Consider the following 23,125-nt stretch of genomic DNA (forward strand, 5'->3'; position numbering starts at 1 on the left):
CTACTAATGAGTATTCGCAATTTTTAATTAATGAAAGCTTGCCCAAATATTAAATTTTTCGTGGGCAATCCTTTTCATTTTTATCCTATCCATTTGGGAAAAATCCTTTTGTCTCTGGACACTGCACTCGAGACTGGAGGTGCCTCTGGATGAGGCTAGCAGTACACACCAAGAGGAAAAACCCGATGATAACTGCATGAATGACAGTGTGGGGCGGAGGAAGCAAATATACCGCTAACCTAACTATACACTGACTTCTCTGAGGGTTTCCTTACTTTGCACTGAACCAAAAGTCAAACAGTGTAACAAGTGTCCAATTTTGTTGATTGCTACTGAATATTTTCGGGGAAAGAAACGGACACTGTTAATTCCTCATCCCTCCCAGTTGATTAATTGCCGTAAATTATTTTAAGCACTCACAGAGTAAAAGGATGGTAGATTTCTACCATTGTGCTAAAACAATGAATACAGGCAAGTATATAAAATACATGACAGAAATAAATGCATACTCGTACGATGCTACCCTAACTAGTTGTACCTAAATGTACCTAGCATGTATGTAGGTGTAAAGGCCAAGAATCCCTGTAGGATAAAGTCAGCCCCATTACCTGAAGTGAGAGACTGTGGGACCCCGTCTTGGTCTCGAGATGGACACCCTGCAAGGGATGTCAGACCACTGCGAGCTGCAGTGTCCGCATGCAGGAACCTCAACGTCTCGCGTCAGTGTGTCCGCATGGAAGCCTTTTTTTCCTCGGACTACTTCAGCAAGATATGGTCTATATATACCCAAAGTGGTACCCCCTGGGGATATACTTTGCTGTGTCATGTTGGACTAGAATGACAGAAGAAATGACCATTATACATACTTATTGTGCAGGAGATGGTAGGCCTGCTGTACTGCTGTGATTCCAAAAATCCTCATGCATAATGAATGAGGCTTAAGCTTTTCGGAGAATGCCTCTTTAGGCATTCCCGTCACTAGGTAAAATTTCAGTACTAAGAACCGTTATGCAGTGTAATATCAGGGGAATGTAGGTAAAAGGTGCATTCAGTACTTGAGCCAATATTGGGGTACCTAGATGGAACATTACAAATATTCTGTAGTCCCTATTTGTAAGCTTATTGCACATCCACATTGTACTTAGTTGTGCAACTACTTCCATTTTCAGGAGTAAAGGTATGGTTTGTATTCTAGAAAAGTGAATTTACAAACTTAAGTATATTTGTACTTACATCATATTACACCATTATGGTTTAATATTATGAGCAAATTATTTCCTTTGGTGGTTTGTAGCTCAAGGGCATAAGTGCCTGCCTAACTAAAGGTATACTCACAAAAGCATGGAAGTCTCTCCATGGCACAAAATGTTTTTCTCGTGGAGAATTTTTTGGGGAAAGATTGCAGATGCAGTAGCACTTGGGCAGATTAGGTGTAATTGTACATATGGGACATTCCAGTATGCAAAAATGCTCACGCATATGATTAACCTAGAATTCATAAAATAATTCTGGAACTTCTCCTTGAAAATTTCAACTGTCACATCTTCTTATTCGTACTTATGGAATACACTATGACTTCCAAAAATGTTACTTCAAGTAGGAGAGTACATTTCCTACTTTATTTGATGAATTGGCCCCAATATTTTAAACCATTGCAGTAACATGAGGAATGCTACCAAGAGGCTAAAGATTCTCACTGTACGCTGCACTCTGGATGAAACTAGTCTTAGGGTAAGCTTATTGAACTGTGTCAATTCAGAAGGGAAGGCATTGCTTTAGTGAATGCTCTTGTGCTCTGTCAAGACTAGAAAATGCACAGTATTGAACGAATATAACTTATTTTAGAATGTGGGTCTGTAATGAAAGAAAATTGATGTTATGGGCTTGGTGCATCCAAGGGTTGGTGATGGTTCTTGCTCAGTGTAATTACTCAACTGTGAAATAGCTTGTGGTGCTTCACTGGTGTATGGCACCCCCGATGCAGTACAAACCAAGAGGAACTTTTTTAAATGAAAGATTATGTGAAACCTACAAAAAGATGTTGTCCCTTTGAAGATCAGTGTGTAGTGTCTCAGCTTGGCGGGCCATTCATTGGTGGTAGAGAGTAACTTTGGATGGAATGTAATCAACTTAGAATGGCGATGACATGCTACTGAAGAGATTTTATGGTAGTTAGTGGATCACCTTGTATACCTCACAAACATAGAATCAAATAGACCTAGAGGAGAGTTGGCAGGGCATTCAGCATTTTGTTATGCATTCAAAAGGTTGACGTATGCTAGAGAGGAAAATGCAAGATGCAAGATGCAAGGTGCAGACACATCCACCAAAATGGATAAATTATTATGATTATAGAGTTGTCAGAACTGTGCTTTGCTTTACTATTGTATGTAGCTGCTTCAACAGAGATAAGTGAGATGTAATGCTATACCGTATAACCAATTCAGAATGTGTGTGAATGCCCCTCAAATACTTTTCTCACTTTTCAACTCTTTATACTTTGCACGTTTTAATATTTAAAAGGTCCAGATATTTTAATAGCACAGCTGAGCACACTGAGTTCATATAGCGTTTTCTTTAAAACATGTATGAAAAGGAGAGCGGGGAAATGATGATGTAGAGTAGCAAGGACATCTCCATACCTACGACTGATTGCCACCATTATCATAAACTAAATTGGCTTGCTCAGTCAGTCCCCGTGCACATTCTCCTGATACTCGCAGTCGCACAGCGGCAGGGATATGTTAGCTGTTTTCTCAATTGAGCATCCTTCTTTAGTTATGGACATTTCCAACTGTTAAATGAGACCAAAGGTATCATTTTTCACATGAAGACTCTGAAACGTCCATCCAGTTGGAAACAAATATTTTTAAATGGGGCAGCGAATATAGAAACAGCTTGACCTAAATGTATCATATAATTGGCTCCTATCACAAAAGTAAGGCATTTACTAACCGCATAAAAGGTAGAACAAATTATGACCCACCACTGAACAATTTGCTACATAATCAAGAATGTCAGAGAAAACACCAATGAATTTAGCTTCCAGTCCCTTGTTCTTAAATCCAGTCTGAGTAACACAAGGTATAAACCTTTATGGTTTATGAATAAGAACAATAATTCCCCATTCAAAAATCTAGATCTGCTGTCTGTTCTGTTCTTATAAGTTGTGGTACAGCTTAAAAAAACATTTCAGTGTGATAAAACTTTTAATTTTAATCTTAAATCCTCCGTCTTTGAAATCCCAATATTAGGAAAAGTATAGCACACACTTGTACGGAGATATTCAACCCCTAAAATAGATAATATGTTCCTTGTGTGCAAAGCTGTCGAATCGTGGTCTAAAGCTGTCCTTACCACTTTGAGCTTACGTGTGTCCGAATAAGAAAGATGGCTCTCAAGGTCAAGCCATGAACATGCTTTACACCTACTCAGGGCCATGGATTTAGTAAGTTTTCTTTATAATTTGTAATTTTATGTAGAAATAAGAAAACTAGTGTTTATTGCCTTCCAACCTAGAGCAGTATCTACGTGTAAAGGACTGGAGATAACAATGTATTGTACACAACAGTATGTGAGAAGTTAGTTGTTTGCGTTGATGATTATGGTATTGTATCATTCTTACCATCAGTTTACAGATGAAACCACTGTAACAAGAAATATTTTTTTCATAAAATGTACACAAAGCATTGCTTTCTCATTTATTGCATTTACTGACTCATGTAAGACTACATTTGCCAAAGACCTAACAAATGTGCAAAATAATTGCAACCTTTTTTCAAATGGTCTTGTTTAGTACTTCTAATGAAGCATTTCTCATCTAAAATTTAATCTCTCAAGGTTTTGAAAGGATTTGATTTGAAGATTCAAAGTGGACAAACAGTGGCACTGGTTGGAAGTAGTGGATGTGGAAAAAGTACAACGGTTCAGCTGCTGCAGAGACTATACGATCCACAAGAAGGCACGGTGAGAACATTTATTATCACTTTTCTAAAAGTGAATATTTGGCCAGATGTAATCAGAACTATTTTGCTTATGAATAACATCATGTTTTTCACAACCTGAGCCACTGAAATAGAGAGGTGCCTGACACATGGGGAGATTTCTGCCTGCACCACTGGGATACTCTTCTTGTCTCCTACCAGTGCTTAATTTGAGCCAGTGATTTTCAGTGCTTGGCACTGGCACTTAATTTCAGCACCGGTGCTTGTGACAGTCTGGCCCAAGGTGGCGCTGTCTGTCTAATTTAGAGATGACAACAACAACATTTAATTATTATTTCAAAATACATTAAAAATTACCTACCGCCCAAGCCATTCTTATAGCTTTGGGGGCCTAAAATAAATTGAATTGTCTCACTTGTAGGAGTGTGAGGGTTAGTAGTTGTGTTGTTACCATCATTGGCAGCATAGCAGGGGCAATGTGTGGTGCAAGCTGCAGTGGCCTCCTGACGAGAGCCCTTGGCGCTTATTTTTTGTTACACTAAACAGTGTCTCCTACACAGTTCTTCCAGGTCTTGCAGGGCAGCCCTTTCCAGAAGCAGCAGAAATCCGTGCCTGGTGAACCACCTTAAATTGACTTGGGCATTGTCGCTGTGACCTGGCACCACCTACACCACATACCTACATGTCACTGGATCAAGCGTTTCTAATGATAGAGCCAGCAGATTTTAAACTGTTCAGCTATTTCAAACCCAGCAGTTCCCCCTCCTCCAAATGGGGTCCCACTTGGCCAAACTCAAAGTGAACCTCCCAATTTAATATTTTTAAGCAGGGGTAGTGACACTGTCAGATCGTAGAACCTTCATGGTATATTGTCAACATCCTGATAAGTTCAGAGGTCTCATGACTTTAGGAGTAGTATTCACATGTAATACAGTTTAAGCAGAGGTATTATATGGATCAGTAGTCTTCTCCTTAGAATATAGAATGGAATTCCCATTTTGTAGATATTTCTGTGTCTTCCAGCTTTACTTGACTTTTGCTTTTTTTCTTTCTCTATTTCTCTCTCTCATGTGACTAGATTCATAGATGGTATTCTCAGTAAATGTAAATGTGTTGGACTTGTAAAGTGCACAGCTGCCCGTGAGCGTCCCGGCGCTAAAGACCGCTGGGGAACCCGTCCTGGCTTTGGTCCCTTCTGGGTATCTCCAAGGTGAAACCAGGCATCCCCGGTGTCTGTGGGGGGCCGTTGTAGAGATGAGGCAAGCTTAATGCCCAGAGTTGCCGAGTGTGATCCCTGGTTAGAGTAGGCACCGAGGCGAGAATTGTCGAGTCCGCTGACCCTGGTCCACGACCCTACCACGCCGGGAATTGAACCCTGGTCCCGGGCCGTTCTCTGCTTCCGGGTCTGCCGCCTCTAACCAGTGAGCCACACCACTCCACTAAATAAGGAAACATTATTTAAGAATAATAGCCTCCAGGTCTCTGACATGTGATATATACATTGTAATCATATTAAATTAACAAAGTAAACTGCGAGTCAACACGGAGTAAAAGGTCACCCTTTTCAAAGAACGTGTGCTGTCTAGAAATATGCTGTCATGGTTGTGACCGTTTTGCTGCTCACTTCTGCTTCTTCCTTCCAGTTTCTATATTGGTGGTCTCTTCGTGATAAATTGTGGTAGCACATCTGCCTCCTGATCAGATTAGCATAAAAAAACTGAAATGGTGACCTCGTAGGCACCGTCTTAAAGATCTCTAGAAGCTTTTATAAACCCACCTGCCCACCTTTTCTGGAGAAGAGTTTAATTGAGGTCTGGTAATCCGCATATGTTTTGTAAAGAATATGGAAGGAGTGGGATTGGTTTAGGACGAAAATACATATTGACATCACACGGTTCTGTTGGCATGGCTCATGCCTTGAGCATGCCTAATTCTCACCTTAATAAAAGTTATATTCATTCCAAAATTCTCTATATTTGAGGGGTGCTCCCTTACACTGGCATTCCTGACTGTACCCCTTATGTAATGTGACAGTGATTTGTCCAACAAGACCCGGTCTCGTTGCACTGTGATTTCCTGACTTTCAAATATCCCAGATGCAGTCTACTGGTTTTGTCACTTAAAATCACGTATGTGTGTTTTTATTCTTTTTATGGCCAGTTCCAATCCATCCTTTCGCTGTACAGGTAATGGAGTACCCGCTTGTTTTCAGCAGACCATATCCAAATATAAACCAATGTGTGCCCTATGCGTTATTCCTGATCGTAGCCTTTGACATACAACTAATAATTTTACATCAACTGGTACATACCAGAGAGCTAATCAAGCCCTTTTTCACAGCTTTTAAGATATCCATGGTCCATAGACAGAATTTATCCAACAAATGTTTGCTCTATCAAATGTCCTTCGAAGCAGTTTCCTGTCCTGTACTTTACTAAATGTGTGCGTGGCCCCTATGCTATTATCTTCGTATGTTATATACAAGGCACATTGGAAATAGTAATGTCTTCAAAATGTGGGCTTGTAATCACAGAACTGTAAAATTCCAATAAGCCTATAACTACTACGTACCAATATATGTACTACAATTGCTACTACCACCATTACTACTTCCACTAATACTGCCATTGTAAATCAGATCGCTATGTGTGTCCGTCTTTTTTATACTTTTGTTTTGATGTCATAAATGAAACAGAGTTAATAATTGTATCTGGTTCTCACATCCTAGAACTAATATCTTTTGTGAAAGCATGCATATCATGGGGCCGATTCACAAAGATCTCTTTTTGAGTAGGTTTGACTTACACTTGCAGTCCTCCTGACTTATTCCTCCATTCAAGAAGCAAGCAGCACCTGCTCAGTGCTATATGGGTGATAGTGATTTCTAATTTTCTAAATTGCCATAATTGCAAGACAAATACCTGAATGCATGTTCAATCACAGCTGCCAGAAGTACATATAAATTAAGTACAAGTGACAGAGAGATTTGCCTCAACTGATCTTTAATCATAGTGTGCAGTTCTCGAATGCATGAAGGAAAATATCCACTGATATGTACATAATAATGTGGATTTTTATGTATAGAGCATATGAGAAATGCAATCAGAACCAGATTCACAGCATTCAAAGATCTAGGGCTGAAATGAACTATGATGTCATTAAGTCCAGTTATCCTTTACACTTAAGGCAGTTATGTGATATTGTAGTGTAGTTCATATATTCTCAATAGGTTCTGCGCATTGGAATAATATATCCTATAGATTAGATGTAGGACTGAGGTCTACTAGGTCTCCATCGAATATATTAAACTTAATTGTGAGTGCCAGCTAGCTCAAAGGTCACTAGAAACGTTCTCGAATTCACAAGAAGGGATTAGTTTCTGACAACCGCATAAACATGACAACTTTGTTTCCCCAAGATAAAACTGATCATCAGAGTCGCGGAAACAATAGATAGATATTTCACTCAGCCAATCGTGCATGCTTCGTTTCACCAGAGGTGCAGAGAAATAGAGAGACGGGCGTTTTCAATAAAAAGGTTTTATTGAACAGTCTTCTTTCTCAAGCATAAGAAATGAACTGCTACAATCGTAAAACTGCTTGTAAAATATAATGCATACAGTATAAAGAGTAGAATAAAATAATACTGTAAGAGCTTTGTATGGTTCCTAAACCATACATAAATAACAGAGGCTATTCAACTGGTGCTTCTAGAATACGCCTACACCGATGTACCTAACCTAAGCTTAGTATGAGGGAAGAGGTAAGTGAGGTGTAGCATAAATGTAGTATTCTTTTGCCAAGAATCAGTCCAAGATTTCTCTTAGGGTCTAATCAGCTCCGTACCTTAGTTTGGAATGAAGAAGGTCAGGCTCAGGACTCGATTTCCCAGCAACCCGCAAGGGTAGCCTGGGAACACTGGAGCTGGATTCCTCGGCTGGAGAAATGACAGCGTCTGTCTCAGTGCGTCTGCTGAAGGGTCGGCTTCCTTCGGCACTTGCTGTAGCAGGATGCGTCGGGCAAGTAGATAGTCGAACTGCTCCAAACCACCGTGTGTTTGCTAAGGCAAGTGTGGGCATATTTATACCTTGAAGTTCCGAGTTTGACGTAAAGGTGGACATAACGTCATTAAAGACTCTCGGTTCTTTGAAAACTCCATGAGTTTCTTGAACAAGTCAGTTCTCGGGCAAGGGAAAGTCCCTAGCTGCTGAAGCCGAGTTTTCCAAGAAATCGTTGTAGATTTTCGGAACTTGTGCAAGTAGCCCTGGCGTATTTGGACTGCATGAGCTATGACTAAATATGGTTATGATTCTTATGCCTGTATAAGGGCATAGTGATTTATACCTATATAAGGGCATGAATCGGGAAATTTACAATAGTGTCCTAAAATGGTTCACAACAATATGAAACATCTTCTGCCTGTAAAGTGCATTCCTATGACACATATTTCCGTCTGGAATCACCTATGCTTCGGGTCTACTAATTGCTCTGTTATCTAGCAGCCTCTCCAGAGGGGCTGTCACACAATGAAGAGAGGGTTGGAAGAGGGAAATGGATCCTGCCAGGGGAGTATTTGCTCTTCAGTACAATCTGAGGGACTGTTCTTTCAGATTGCAGACCAGGTAAGCTTGCCTTGGTCCTTTAATGGTGGTATGCACACGTGAAGTATTGGCTCATCAAAACGTTTCCATTCAAAATTTCCTTTTTCATCTCTTTCTTAAAGTTAACAGTGATCAAAATACAAAGATGACTAAGGTCTTCATTATTCCTGTGTGTTTTGATTTTCTCTGCAGATAACAGTGGATGGCCATGATATAAGATCCCTTAATGTGAGACATTACAGAAAACTCATTGGTGTTGTAAGCCAGGAACCAGTGTTGTTTGGGACAACAATTAAAAACAATATAAGATATGGTCGTGATGATGTAACTGATGAAGAAATTACTCAGGCTGCCAAAGAAGCAAATGCGTACAACTTTATCATGAAGCTTCCAGATGTAAGTTTGTTGTATTGATTTTCAATTTTAATATTATTTGCACAACATTTGATATAAATAGTATTACATAAACAGATTTAAGGTGTGTTGATGAATTTAAAGCAGTTGCAATATCACATCCCTGGATTGAAAAGTAAAAGTGTTTATTTTACTACAATGTAAAATGTCTGGATTAACGTTCTTTAATGCTTCCTCTCAAAAAATGGAAGTACAAAAAATTCTCAGCGATTTATTTGGAACTGAAAGTACATAGCATTCTCTGCAAAGCAATATATATTTTTTTAGTTTTAACAAGCCTTAATTTTACAGAGCAACTATCAAGGATACAGTAATACGTCTTTTAGACATTTTCAGGACATCATACATATGCTTCCATATAATCCATTACATCCCTTTTCTCCCCATTTCATACTATTATCCCTCCACATCCCATCCATCCATGTCTATACATATTCCATATTCTATACCACCATAACAATATATCGCAACATGTTTCAGTGAATTCGGAGATAAGATCTCCCTACCTCGTTGACCTAGTCATACAGAAAAGTTCATTTAACAGGACATAACAAGGTATTTTATAGATAGCACTATTCAATCTCTTCATAAAAGCATGTCTTCCCGGTAGTCACCCTATGTCCTTAGAGAAGAACAGAAGTGGTCCACACTCCCACCTTCAAACAACACCCGTTCTGGATGGATAAATGGAGGCTGATTCACAAAGTTAACTTATACTTTTGAGTAATTTACGCTTTCAAGAAAGTTTACTACTTTTTGCTTATTCACAAATTCTAAGTGTAAGTAACCACTGGTACTGCAACACACTTCCATAGAAAATAATGGAGGTAAGAAAGTAAAATAAAACATCATAAGAAATAATGTTAAATTAAATTAAAATCTTTTTTTAGGTTTTGTTTAATGCTTAAAATAAATATATAAAATTAATTTACATTAATATTAAATATCTTTTTTAAGTTTGAAAAAATGTTTTAGTAAAGATCAAAACATAAAATACCCCAAAACATGGGACTGGTAATTTCGGTTACAAAAATTGTAATACGTAATAAGCTGTTTTTTTCTGTTCATGGAGGTAAAAAAGAGAAAGTGAATAGAGCGAGAGAAAAAAAAAGAAAGAAAAAGGCATAGAAACCACATGCATCACCTGTGAATAAGCCTGAAGTTAAACAATGGAATTATTCACCATAGAATGAAGAATATTAACACATTCAGTATAATAAATATTCAATAAGCATTGCATGAACAAAATGAAGAAAGATAATATGATTATAAGAAGCTTTATACATATTACAAAAGTACATTTAAGAAGATTTAAGTAGACAACAACATTAAGGAGGCTTGAAAACTTCTTCAGTAGATTGCTGATGCAATATATGGGTCGTTGAAATATTAGAAACGTTGTGACAGAAGACCATAAGGATCCTCTGTTAATGGCATGTGAGAAAGGAGAAACATATATATGACCAAGCCTATGGTCATAGCAAACAAAGAATGTATGACATTGTTCTGCATTCTGTCCATCAACTGTTGTTTTTGCATTTGTCACCCAGAGTGGGACAGGTATGCTCAGACGTGAGTCCCGTGCTCTCCATGCCACTGGAATCAAGCTATCGTGGCTGAGGAGGGCTGAAAGCCCGAAACCAGTCCTAGGAAGCTTGTTTCTAGTACAGCGAGGACCAGGCTTGGCAGTTTGGGCTGGACTGCTCCCATGGAGCACAGGGTCAAGACTAATTTGAATATGGCTGGGTTCAAACTGGAATGGCATGGTGAGCAAAAAAACAATGGATTTAGGCCCAGATATCTGTACTGGGGTGGATGTATGACATTGTTCTGCATACTGTCCATCAACTGTTGTTGTTGCACATAGCAAACACTATGCCAACAAGCCCCAAAAGAAATAAGGCTAGAGTCTTTCCAATGCTTAGTAATTTGCTAAAATTTGCTAAAAAGCAATTGCTAACACTAGATCCAAAACATACAGCTCATTAGTTTATAATAACCTGAGAGACTAAGTTAATTTGACCCCGGACTTTGTTGCAAAATTCACCTGAGCAGGGCAAGTAAACAACATGCTTGAGATCTACATGAACACTTTTCTAGTCCAGGAAGTATCTTGCTGAAGTGAGTTTATTTAACATGTAACTCAGGGGAAAATAATAACCTTTTGATTATAAAAAAAATAATGGCTGAGTTATACTAGTTGTAAAATTTGTTTTGTGAAGGTTTGCTTATAACTTATTCCAAGTTGTAATCAGCCAACTGATTCCAAATCATATTCCCATTGCAACTCTGTGTTAGGTTTAGCTCTCTCAACACAAAGAGCGTATCAGACTTTATAGACATGAGACGCTGCTTTTGGGCAAGATAGGAAGACTTACAGGAGGCTTTAGTAATATCTAGTTCTCTGTCACGTGTGTGAAAAAGCATTGAAATACACTTGAGAAAGCTTCTTAAATGTACTAGCAATGAGCAAGGCAAATTAAAGTATGCCTGGAGTTTTAAAAAGTGTACAACAACCTCATCTAATATAATTTGTTGTACACGTTTTAGTCCATAGTTCCTCCATGCACTCCAATAAATTGCTCTAATATTTAATGTAATAAGTTTTAGTGCCAGTGGTAATTTGCGAAAATTCTGATTTGTTTGGAAAATCATATGAGTAGATGTTGCATAATTTTAGAGTCATGGAAATATCTCCCAGTTTGTGTGGAAGTAATAAAAAATCTTTACATGAAAGGAGTTAATAATGTTTTCTTTTTTTCCATATCCATCCATATAGGGAAAAAGTTGGAGTCTTCGTTAGGGAGCCAACACAAGAATTGTTTTAAAATAAAAGCTTTATGGTAGAGTTGAAAGTCTGGAAAAGGTACTCCACCATCTGACTTAGGGTATCTGAGCTTTGAAAGAGACATACACAATTGTTTTGATTCCATGAAATATTACTCAAAACAGAGTCTATTTTTTAAATAGTAATCAGGGATATATGTATATGTATCATGGATATAGTACATAAGATTAAAGGAACTAACACCATCTTTTATAGAAACTAATCAACCTCACCATGACAAAAAATGAAGTATACGATCCAGTAATGAGTATCAAGTTATTTTTAATAAATCCTCCATATCAAATGTAATGGTAGGTGTTGCTCAAGTGGATAAACATAATCCTTAGTATTTAATTTTATGAGGAATCCATTTATAATCAGTGTTGTCAAAAACCTTGTTAGATCCGAAAAGTCATTAATGTTTAATGTATAGCATGAAATATTTTTTTTAAATGGTCACTTTTTAACAAACGCATCCATAGAAATACCTGGATTTTACATATAAAGAAGAAGATCATCTGCATAAACAGATAACTGTGTAAACCTTCATATAAAAAACCTGTTATTTTTTCCATTCTGGTTAATTTGAGATAGAAATGATTCTAGAACAAGGGCAAATAAAAGTGTTTATAAGGGAAAACCTTGACAAACACCTCTATGCAAGGAAAGTGATTGAGATGGAGAGGCTTTATTAAAGGCAAATGGTTTTGGGGCAGAATAAAGTAAGAAAATAAGATAAAAAAATGTAGGACCCATTACAAACCAGGATAAACATATTGGGGCACATGCATCAAGCATTTTTGCCTTTACAAACGGGCCAATTCGCAGAATCAGCTCACTTGCGAATGCAAAAATGCTTTTCAGATGCAGCAAACCCTTTTTTGCATTTCGGTAACCTGTTACCGAATTGCAAAATAGGTTTGCGATTCACTATTAGGAAGGGGCGTGTTTAGGACATCCCTTCCTAATACCAAATCCCATCGGTATGTAGGAATGTTTTTTGACTGAAATGCGGTTGCAAAACATTCACATTTTACCTCCTACTTTAAGTACCCCTACCCCTTCCCCTTTGGGAATTTTTGTAAAAGCATTTTTTAATATCAGGGATTGGTCCCATGGACGGTGACCTGCTCTTAACAAATGTAAGGAAAACTTTCATTTTTTTTGTGTAAAGCATGGGCTGCTTTACAAAAAAAAGATTGATTTATTTGAAAGCAATCACTGAAATGGGGTCTGCTGACCCCAGCAGGTCACCATCCCTGTGATTTTTGCAATTGCTTGGAGGGTGCAAATTGCGACCTACCTCATTAATATTCATGAGTTAGGTCAATTGCGATCCGCTAGGAATCGCAGAAAGTGTTAAGAACACTTTCAGGCATGCCTTTGTGAGATTTTCTAATTGGGAATCGCAAGTATTCACAGTTAGATGCATGTTTGGCTGTAGATACTCATGCAGTGCATACTCCTACCATCTCTTGTTGGGGCCGATGTTTGCAAGTTGTTTTTCCTTGAAGAAGACTTTTCGAGTCACGAGGCGGTGTGACTTCACCTCTTGCTGGTAATGCACATGGGCATCCACTCCATTGTTCGATTATTTTCTTACTGCTGTCAAGTTCGACATGGGTTACCAAGCTCCAGATTGACTCTGCCGTTGTGGTCCATTCGGGCTTCCTCTCCTTTCCGTCAGTTTTGTTTGCTATTGCTCTACCCTTTCTCGCATGGACACGATGCATGTTGCTTCGTCCAGGTCGGGCTGAATTCAATCGTCCAGAGAGGTTGCACCCATCAGGCCCTCCACATCGATTTTTCCTTGTCCACCATGCCACACCTGTGATGGAACAAACTTCATCTGGGTATTGACCTCAGTGACTTACGAAATACCCCTTGGCTGATCTCCATCTGCTCTGTAAACTCTGTCTCTCACCCGAGCATGATGAGACCTTCTGCAACTCCTGTCGTTCATTCCTTTCGAAGAAGACTCTTCAAGACCACCTGGCTCCTCGCCTCAAAATGTTGTGACGAAGCGGAAACTCCAACTCAGACTACTTCGGTACACAGGACCTTGAGGAGGAACATCAACCGGAGCTGTCAGCCGCCGAGGAAGAGGCCTCCTCACCCAATCCAAGTTCCAGCTGCCGCCTGGAGATTGAAGATCTATCTCCGGCTCAACAGTGCATGAATATGGTCCCTTTTCTCCTACCCAGTCAACACAGCTCCTACTCCAGTAGGCCCCCTCCAAGTACCGCTGCTCTCGATGCTCCGAGACACGCTTCAAGACTGCCTCTGCCATTTGGCCATGGACGCAACAAATACCCACTTTAGACACCTTGCCCAAGTTTGGCTCTAAAGAAAATCTTGTAGCTGATGCATTTGGCATCGATCTCCCCTAGAGGAGCATTGACCTTCGGCTCCATCGAGCTGGTCCTCCAGAAGCTACAGGACAAACTTGATGCCTGCCAGCCGCACATTGCAATCCATCCCCGCACTAGTGAGTCACTGGCCTAGCCACTGGCATCCATCACTCAGACATCAAAGATTTAGTTCAGCTTCGAAGAACATCTTGAGATATCACCATCGCCCTAGCAGCGTAAACAGCACCAGCCATCTGCCAGTGCTCTACCAGTGCCTCTGCTGCCTAATCCCTCCCCTCTGGCATCAGGCCTCCCCCTTTGAGTCTACAACAAGGACCAACTCCCTTCAGACTCCTTGGTAGTGCACACTCCCTGCCAAAGAGCCACTGCACAAGGCACCAGCAAAGCACCCCAATCGGATAAAGAAAGCAAGCATATTGATGCAGCAGGCAACTGCATTTCTGCCCAATCAGCCAACCACTGGCTTATTGCCAATTCCATGGGCTTGCTGTCACAATATTACCGGGCTCACTGGGCAAGATAGAGGAGCTCCTCCAACATCTGACAGTTGAGTACCTGAAGAGGGGGCATTAGCTAGTCTCAGAGGGCAAGCTCATCTCTAATACTGCTATTAGGTGTGTGTTTAACGTTGTTGTCTCTCAGCTCACGGCATCAATACCAACGTGCTTATCCGCTGGCACGCTTGGCTCAGTGTCCCCGGCTACAAATCACATGTCCAGCAGCATCTGCCTTGCGATGGACCATACCTCTTCGGCCTCCAGAGTCATGAGGTGCTGGAAAAAAATAATAAAAGATACCGAAACTGCCAAGGACATCGGTGCCCCCCAAACCCTCACTCGTATTGGATCCTTTTGATGGTCAGCCTACAGAGGTGGGTCCAAAGCAACATCCTCTGAGACATTCACCTCCTTCTAGCGCCATCAGTCCCAAAAGCCTTCCACTAAGGATTACTTCTGAGGCATCTACAAGGGCAACAGCTCCAATGGTAGAGGTGAAGGCAGTTTCCCAAAGGGAACTGCCTCCGCAAAGCAGTGACTTGCCCCTCCGTCGCCCAATCACACAACACCTGTCAGGTGTCGACTCCAAGATTTCATCCTACATGATTTTTGTTTGGAATTCACTTTCACTCCTCCCAATATTCCAGCCTGCAATCATGCCCTCTCCCTGCAACATCAACGCCTTTTGTCAGGAAGAGGTAGACATGCTCCTTCCCAAGGACACCCTAAAGTCAGTGCCATTACACCTACAAGGCACAAGGGTGTACTCCCTCTACTTCCTCATTCCCAAGAAAGATGGGTCTCTCATGCCTATCCTGGACCTGACGCCCCTCAACAAATGTATCTGGTCAGAACACTTCCACATGGTCACTCTAAAATATGTTATTCCACTGTTACTGTGAGGTGACTTCTTGACTCCCATCGATCTCAAATATGCCTACTTCCGGATTCCGATTCATCCAGTAAACCGTTGCTACCTCCGGTGTGTGGTAAATGGCAAACACTATAATTTTGAGTTGCTGCCTTTCTGTGTCCCCACCGTGCCCATAGTGTTTAGAAAATGTCTAGCAGTAGTAGCCACGCATCTTCGGTTCCAGGGCATCCATGTAGTCCCTTACCTGGATGATTGGCTGATAAAGAGTGCAACTCAACAACAGTGTCACAAACGCTTAGGCCGCGATAAACCTCTTACATGATCTGGGGTTTACTATCAACACCACTGAGTCTCACCTCCAACTGATGCAGTTCCAGTTCTACCTAGGGGCAGTCCTAACCCAGCCCTGCCAGAGTGTAGTCCTTACATGTGTTGCTTCCTCTTTCTGAGTCAGATCAACAGGTCACAGTCCAGGCATGCATGCTCCTCCTTGGCATTATGGCCAGGTTCCACATGTGCCTGCTGCAAGAATGCCCAACACATCAATGATCTCAAACAGGAGGTCATTGGGAAGATCTAGTGATGATCAGCCACAGCATATATCGCTCTCTGCAGTGGTGGAACATCAACAACGGGTTGCATGGGCAGCCATTTCTCGAACCTGTTCTAAAGATTGGTATTACAACGGAGGCCTCTCATGGGATGGGGTGCATATACAGCACCTGACTGTCCAAGGTCAGTGGGAATCCATTTGCCAGGGTCGCCACATCAGTTACCTGGAGCTGGTAGCTGTCCACCTATCACTGAGGGCCTTCCTTCCCCACTTTGTGGACAATGTAGTCCTCATCCTTACCTGGATGATTGGCTGATAAAGAGTGCAACTCAACAACAGTGTCACAGAAACGCTTAGGCCGCGATAAACCTCTTACATGATCTGGGGTTTACTATCAACACCACTGAGTCTCACCTCCAACTGATGCAGTTCCAGTTCTACCTAGGGGCAGTCCTAACCCAGCCCTGCCAGAGTGTAGTCCTTACATGTGTTGCTCCCTCTTTCTGAGTCAGATCAACAGGTCACAGTCCAGGCATGCATGCTCCTCCTTGGCATTATGGCCAGGTTCCACATGTGCCTGCTGCAAGAATGCCCAACACATCAATGATCTCAAACAGGAGGTCATTGGGAAAATCTAGTGATGATCAGCCACAGCATATATCGCTCTCTGCAGTGGTGGAACATCAACAACGGGTTGCATGGCAGCCATTTCTCAAACCTGTTCTAAAGATTGGTATTACAACGGAGCCCTCTCATGGGATGGGGCGCATATACAGCACCTGACTGTCCAAGGTCAGTGGGAATCCATTTTCCAGGGTCGCCACATCAGTTACCTGGAGCTGGTAGCTGTCCACCTAGCACTGAGGGCCTTCCTTCCCCACTTTGTGGACAATGTAGTCCTCATCAGGGCGGGCAACATGGCATCACTCGTACTCTCCAAATCTCACAGTTAGCCCAGACCATTTGGCTGTGGGCTCTCTGGCACAAGATCCATCTGCTGGCGGAGTATCTGCCAGGGGTGGATACTATTTTACAGACCTCCTCAGTAGTATGCAGCAACAAGTGCATGAGGAACTTCAACCATGAGTCCACCTCACATACTACCGGTGGTGGGGGTTTCTCAACATTGACCTCCTCACCACAGCAGAAAACACTAAATGAACAAACTTCACCTCCAGGGTCCCAAACTCACAGTCCATGGGCATTGCACTATGGATTCATTTGTCAGGGATTTTGATTACGCTTTTCCGTCTCTCCCTTTCATTCTGTTTGTAGTACAGAGGTTTTGGCAGACGTCTCTCATCCTCATCCTCTTGGCTTCCAACTGGGCCAGACAGCCATGGTTCACCACTTTCCTCAAGCTTTGAGTGTTTCCACATGGGCGCCCCTCAGCAGTGTGGACCTTCTCCCGCTGAACCATGGAGGAATCAGGCACTCCATACTCAGGACGCTCATTCTTGAGATCTGGCTCTTGAGGTCTTAGAGTTTGGTTATCCCAGCCTTCCTCTGGAATGCATGAACATCCTTAAGGAAGCACGTAGGCCTACTACTGATGCCTGCTATGCTGCAAAATGGAAACAGTATGACTTCTACTGTTTATTGACACACATTGATCCCTTAGCAGCTAGCGTCCAGGATATTGTCTGCTATCTCCTACACCTAAAGACCTGTGCACTAGCATTCATCTCCGTCTGGCTCTACTTAGCTACAGTGGCTGCCAATCTCCCAGATGGACAACACATATTCCTCTTCAGGATTCCTGTGATTAAAGCTTTTATGGAGGATTTCAAAGGGTTCTGCCTCCATGGGTCCACCCGCCCCTGTGTGGAATTTCATTCTCATTTTCACAAGACATATCGATCCTGTCTCCAAGCGCCTCTATTCCTTCCCCCTTCAATTCCTCTCCTGGAAGGTTACGTTTCTTGTTGCGATCACCTCACTAAGACATGTCAGTGAGCTCCAGATTTTAACATCAGAAGAACTTTTCTTTCAGGTTCACAGGGATAGGGTTATCCTTTGCATTAAACTTAAATTCCCCCTAAGGTGGTCTCCACCCTCCACCATAACCAATCTATAGAACTTCCAGTTTTCTTCCCCCAGCAGAACGGGCTCTGTATTCATTAGACGTTAAGTGAGCCCTAATGTTCTGTGCAGAATTAACAAAACACTTTTGAAAACCCAACAGCGCTTTGTTCATTTTTTTAAACCCTTCAAAGGGATGGCTGTATCAAAGTCCTCCTTGGACCCAGCCGCAGCTGCTGCAGGTAAGAGCGGTAGGTTGGTTGGGCCAGGTGAGGCGGGATTTTTTTCCTCGTGGTCGTCTCTCGAAATCCTCCCTCACCAGGCCCCACCGCTCTTACATGCTAGGGCTGCCTGGACCACAAACGAGCATCCTAGGACCGGTTTCTGGGTCTTCTCTTTGCTTTTGTCCTAGGTGGGAAGGTTATGCCCAGACATGGGTCCCGTGCTCACTGTGCTGCCTGGTGTTTCATTGGCAAGACAGGGCTTTCTTAGGTAAGAACTCTAAGTGTGTTAAATGCTGACGTTGTGCCCCACAGTCATTTCCGCTTCTCTCGCCATGTAGACCAGTGCTCATTCAGGGCAATGCACTTGAGGTCCCTCTTCTGTGCTGCCCATTCTGAGCTGCCATGAGTTGTGAGTCACCAAAAGTGTTTCTGCAGTGTGGCAGGAGCACTTTTGGCAAAAGCGTAATGCCAGCTGGGCTACCATGACATGGAGTCCTGGTCCCCAATTTTTTTGTTTAATAAAATAAATACAAAAGTGGGGTTGGCTTCTGTGTATTAAAAAATAAATGTTCCCGGCATGCTAGGAGACTAGTCCAAGGGGTGGGCTTTTCCTGCCCAGCACTAGAATGCCTCGGGTAGGAAAACCAGCCCTGAAAGCCACTTCTTAACTAGGACAAACCTTCTGATACTGTTCAGTCTGTAGCACTAGTATGAATTTTCTGGTAGTATGGTCTGATGATTATCCACTATCAGAAACAAATTAGCTTTCCTGCCTCTTAATAGGAAAAAGGACATGTGAATGGGGAGAACATTATCATCCTCTTCACTCTAAATAACCCTGTTAGTGTTCTTTTCTGCCATTTGTGACTACCAGGCCTGTTGAAATGTTTTTTTACTAGCTAACACTTCTTCATAGTTATATATTAACATATAACATTTATATTTAGCAATCTTAGCTCTCAGTATTTCCAAAAAAAGCGAGAAACACATATTTCATTATTTCATTATTACATGCTTATTGCTGGCCATTTTATGATTTTATTGATGCACGACGTAGACCCCATCTTGTGGTTGGTATTACAACGATTTAATATACTTCGTTGAAGTAAAATAGACCTGCATGCGTCATGTTTTAGCAGAGATGAAAATAACCTTGTGAGTGCCATTTTTGCCGAAAAGGTCACATCCATGGTGCTTGCCATCGGTGACACGCACACGAGTTTATACGTTGTTCGAGTCAAAGACATACTTCATTTGTGCTTGTTATCGGTGACACGCACACCTGGTTGCACATTGCCATCGGTGACACGCACACCAGTTTACATATTGCTCCAGTCAAGGGCATACTTCATTTGTGCTTATGTTGTATTCTACCTATTGCATATTCCCATGTATGCCTTAACCCACTTAATGCCTTTCTTGTGGAATGCCTCTGCACTGTGATGCACTACGGAATGTTGGGTGCTGGTTGAAGATAAGCACAGTTATGATGGGGCTGAGCTGACTGCTGGCTGCTCCTGGTGGGGCTTAATCCAGGATACTTAACATCTTACAATAAATATTCATGAAATACCTCAACCAGCCTGGAGTCAATTACTACAGCTTGTTATCGGTGACACGCACACCTGGTTGCACATTTTGTTTCAAGTTTGTCTACTTCGTGCCATTTAAATTTCGGTTTTCAATTCTGCAATACATTATTAAAGAGTAAAAATTATCTACACGGTGATGCGCACACCAAGCGCATGATACATGTCACTACTTCAGTGAACATAGTATCTTCACAGTGATGTGCAAAACTGAAAGGATATATTCTATGACATGTGTACACTTAACGCATTATATATATGTAATTTGTTTTGGGTGAAAAGTTAGTTTGGAAATTAATGTTGATTACTTTAGAAAAGTGATATTTTCAACAAAAAAAAGTGGTAGTATTAGTTTAATATTTTTTTTTTAGAAGCATTGTCATCCAGAGTTGTACTGTTAATATGCAGTCAGTTTCTCCACCTCCACCTTTTCTTGAGATGGCGGGAGAACCTCCCATTTAATGGAAAAAATGGTATGATGCCTTTATTACTTATATTGGTGCAATTGGTGGTTCACGTTACAGGACTGAGAGAAAAAAATGTTTCTTGCTAAATGTTTTGGGGTTTGAAGGGAGGTCTATTTTTAAACATTTACCTCCTTTAGTACGTGCTGCTGATGACGAAGAAATTGATAAATATGTGGAAACAGTCAAGAAGTTGGAATTACGATTTGACATTCAACCCAGTCTAGTTGTTGAGAGGCATAAATTCTTTAAGCGTGAACAGAGGCATGGAGAGAAGGTGGAAGATTTCATTTCTGCACTGCACATTTTGAGTGCAGAATGTCAATTCGAAGGGTTTAGAGATCAGCTGATAAGAGATCAGTATATTTGCAAGTGCACTGACAAGAGTATCCAACAGAAGTTACTCTCTTTAGGGAATCCAACTCTTGAGGAGACTATTCGCGTTGCAAAAAGTATAGAACACTCAACATTTTTGGTAAAGGAACTTCATGAGAAGTCTGCATCCACATCCATGAAAGAGGACTCTGTCAGTGTTGTAAGGTCCAAAGAGGTTAAAAATAATACTTTTTCACGACCTGAAAACAAATTTTTCAAACAAACTAATTTTTGTTATAAATGTGGTAATTTCCCTCATTTCAAATCAGGACGTCCTTGTCCAGCAAAGAATGTCATTTGCAGAGTATGTGGGAGACTGGGTCATTTCGCAAAAGTTTGTCTAAATGGGAAGCAAAACATGTATTTTCCTCAAGATTCTAAACAAGTCACCAGCACATCTTCTGTTGCGAATCTTTCTGTATCTGAATCCAAGTCTGATGATTTTAGCAACATACAAGATGATTTGAGGGACCTGGTTGTTGTGGTTGGGGATATGAACATTGATTCTAATGAATATTCGGGGTGTGTAGATCCAGGGGCGTAACTCAGCCCCGTGCTCCAGGGGCCCCCTCACTCTCGGCAGAGAGATGGCTGCACCTGCAATCAAGCTTCTTCAGTCTTCGACAATAAAATGGTGCTCCTGCGCATGCGTACGGCCTCCCTAAGTCCCCGTAAATTAAACTATGCGTGCACGCCACAGTGACGCCGGCCTCTAAGCCTCTGAGTCTTCCCTCTCATTCTGTCTCGCTCCTCAGTGAAAACCGAGACTTCAAGAAACAGGTATTACCCTCTCTTTCCTCCATTCGTGTATTTTCTCCCCTGTGAAATGGATACAAAAAAGAAAAACATTTTTGCTGGAAACGTTGTCTTTTTCTGACATAAGTGCAGCCTGGGGGTGGCAAAAAACTGGGGGAGGGGAACTTCTCCTTTTTGAATCCCAGAGGAGTATGAGGTGAAAATCTGCCCTTTCCCAGAGCACACACAAAGCCAGGCACACTTGCAGCGTGCCCAAAGCAGGACGGGCGCGTGCACAAATGGGAACTAACACGGGCACCCACGAAATGAACACCTTCCCCTTCACTTTCACTTGCTGATGTTGTGCTGACCCCGCTGGTTAGCAGGCACAAGAGAAACAATGTCACCAGGCAGAGAGGGCATTGAAAATGAAAGCTGAAAGTAAACTTAAGAGCGGATCCTATGGCCCGTATTGTCTCAGCCAAACCTGCTGTATTTATGCAAGATATGAAGTGAGTGCTCACTGCGGATCTGCTGAGTGGACTGGCAACCAGACTGCAGCGGCATTCCAGGCTTAACACATCGGCCCCTTCAGACCCGAGCCGAGGCATTCTAAGAATGAGACTCGTGCGGTGATCCTTGCACAGCACGCAGACGCCAGGCACGTGAGAGAGATGGGTACACAGCAGATGGGTGCTGCTAGCTGGCCAGGATGCATACAGTAAGTGAAATACGTTCCACCATGCACTTTAACAGTTCGGAAGGTGGGGCATGCCTCCCCCTTAATGATACATTGTGCAAAACACATTTAAGAGGAAGCCAGCAAAACATGTAGTATTGTCCCAATTGTAGGTTCTCAAATAGTGCTTGCCCCTTCTGAGATTTGAAGGAAGTGCATATATGGCAGGCAGTGTTTTTCCCTAAGAAGGTAGGGGCAAAATCACTCTTGAGACTGACATTCCTGTATTTTGGAAATTGGGTAAATGCCCTTGTATCTGTCAAATATTGGGCTTGGTGTATTTTAATTGCACTGAGTGTCCCTGCACTGAAGTGCATTCATAGACAAGTAGCATGCTAATCACTGGGAGGGCCTTTGCCTTTGATGGAAGAGTGTGTGTCTGCTATGTGGCTTATTGGTAGCTGTTCAATGTCTTGCGTAAGGGCCAATATATTTATTGCTGCACTTTGGAGTTGAATGAAGCAAAAGGAACTGAGCAGATTCTCACGCATTAGATGCTAATAGCTGAATGGATAAAGAAATATGTGAGTGCAGTATGGCCCATATGGAAAGTGTTTTGGTGTCGTGCATGCATCCCATGTTTCAGCAAATGTGTAGCTTCACATAAGTATGGGAGAAGGCGAAAAGTGTGAGGATTTGCCCGATTATGAATGTGGCTAACAGCCATCTTTGCAGTGATGACATAAAATCATTTCATATTGGTTATGGAACAGAAGAAATCTTCCAAGTGGTCTAGGCTTCCACCCTTCGGGAGGTGCAGTTTTACATCTTTTATTGTATTTTCACTGTGGCCTCCACCTAGGATCTGTTCACAAGCAGCCCATAATAATGGGCATTATACAGCCAGCCATGGCATATCCTCTGAGCAGTACCCCACGGGGAGGCAGGGAGCAACC

At 41.7% G+C, this 23,125-nt stretch overlaps 1 protein-coding gene across 6 annotated transcripts in view; it reads left to right on the forward strand.

Moving 5' to 3' along the window:
• Window positions 1-23,125, forward strand: part of LOC144784606 (ATP-binding cassette sub-family B member 5-like) — a 1,313,284-nt gene that overhangs the window by 973,162 nt on the left and 316,997 nt on the right. For all 6 annotated transcript variants that reach the window (XM_078663518.1, XM_078663516.1, XM_078663520.1 and 3 more), the window contains 2 exons: window positions 3,841-3,966; window positions 8,737-8,940. In XM_078663518.1, the coding sequence (XP_078519644.1) occupies window positions 3,841-3,966; window positions 8,737-8,940 (330 nt within the window). The remainder of the gene's footprint in view (window positions 1-3,840; window positions 3,967-8,736; window positions 8,941-23,125) is intronic.

The sequence above is a fragment of the Lissotriton helveticus genome, chromosome 10 (assembly GCF_964261635.1).
Source record: "Lissotriton helveticus chromosome 10, aLisHel1.1, whole genome shotgun sequence".
Taxonomy (NCBI): Eukaryota; Metazoa; Chordata; class Amphibia; order Caudata; family Salamandridae; genus Lissotriton; species Lissotriton helveticus.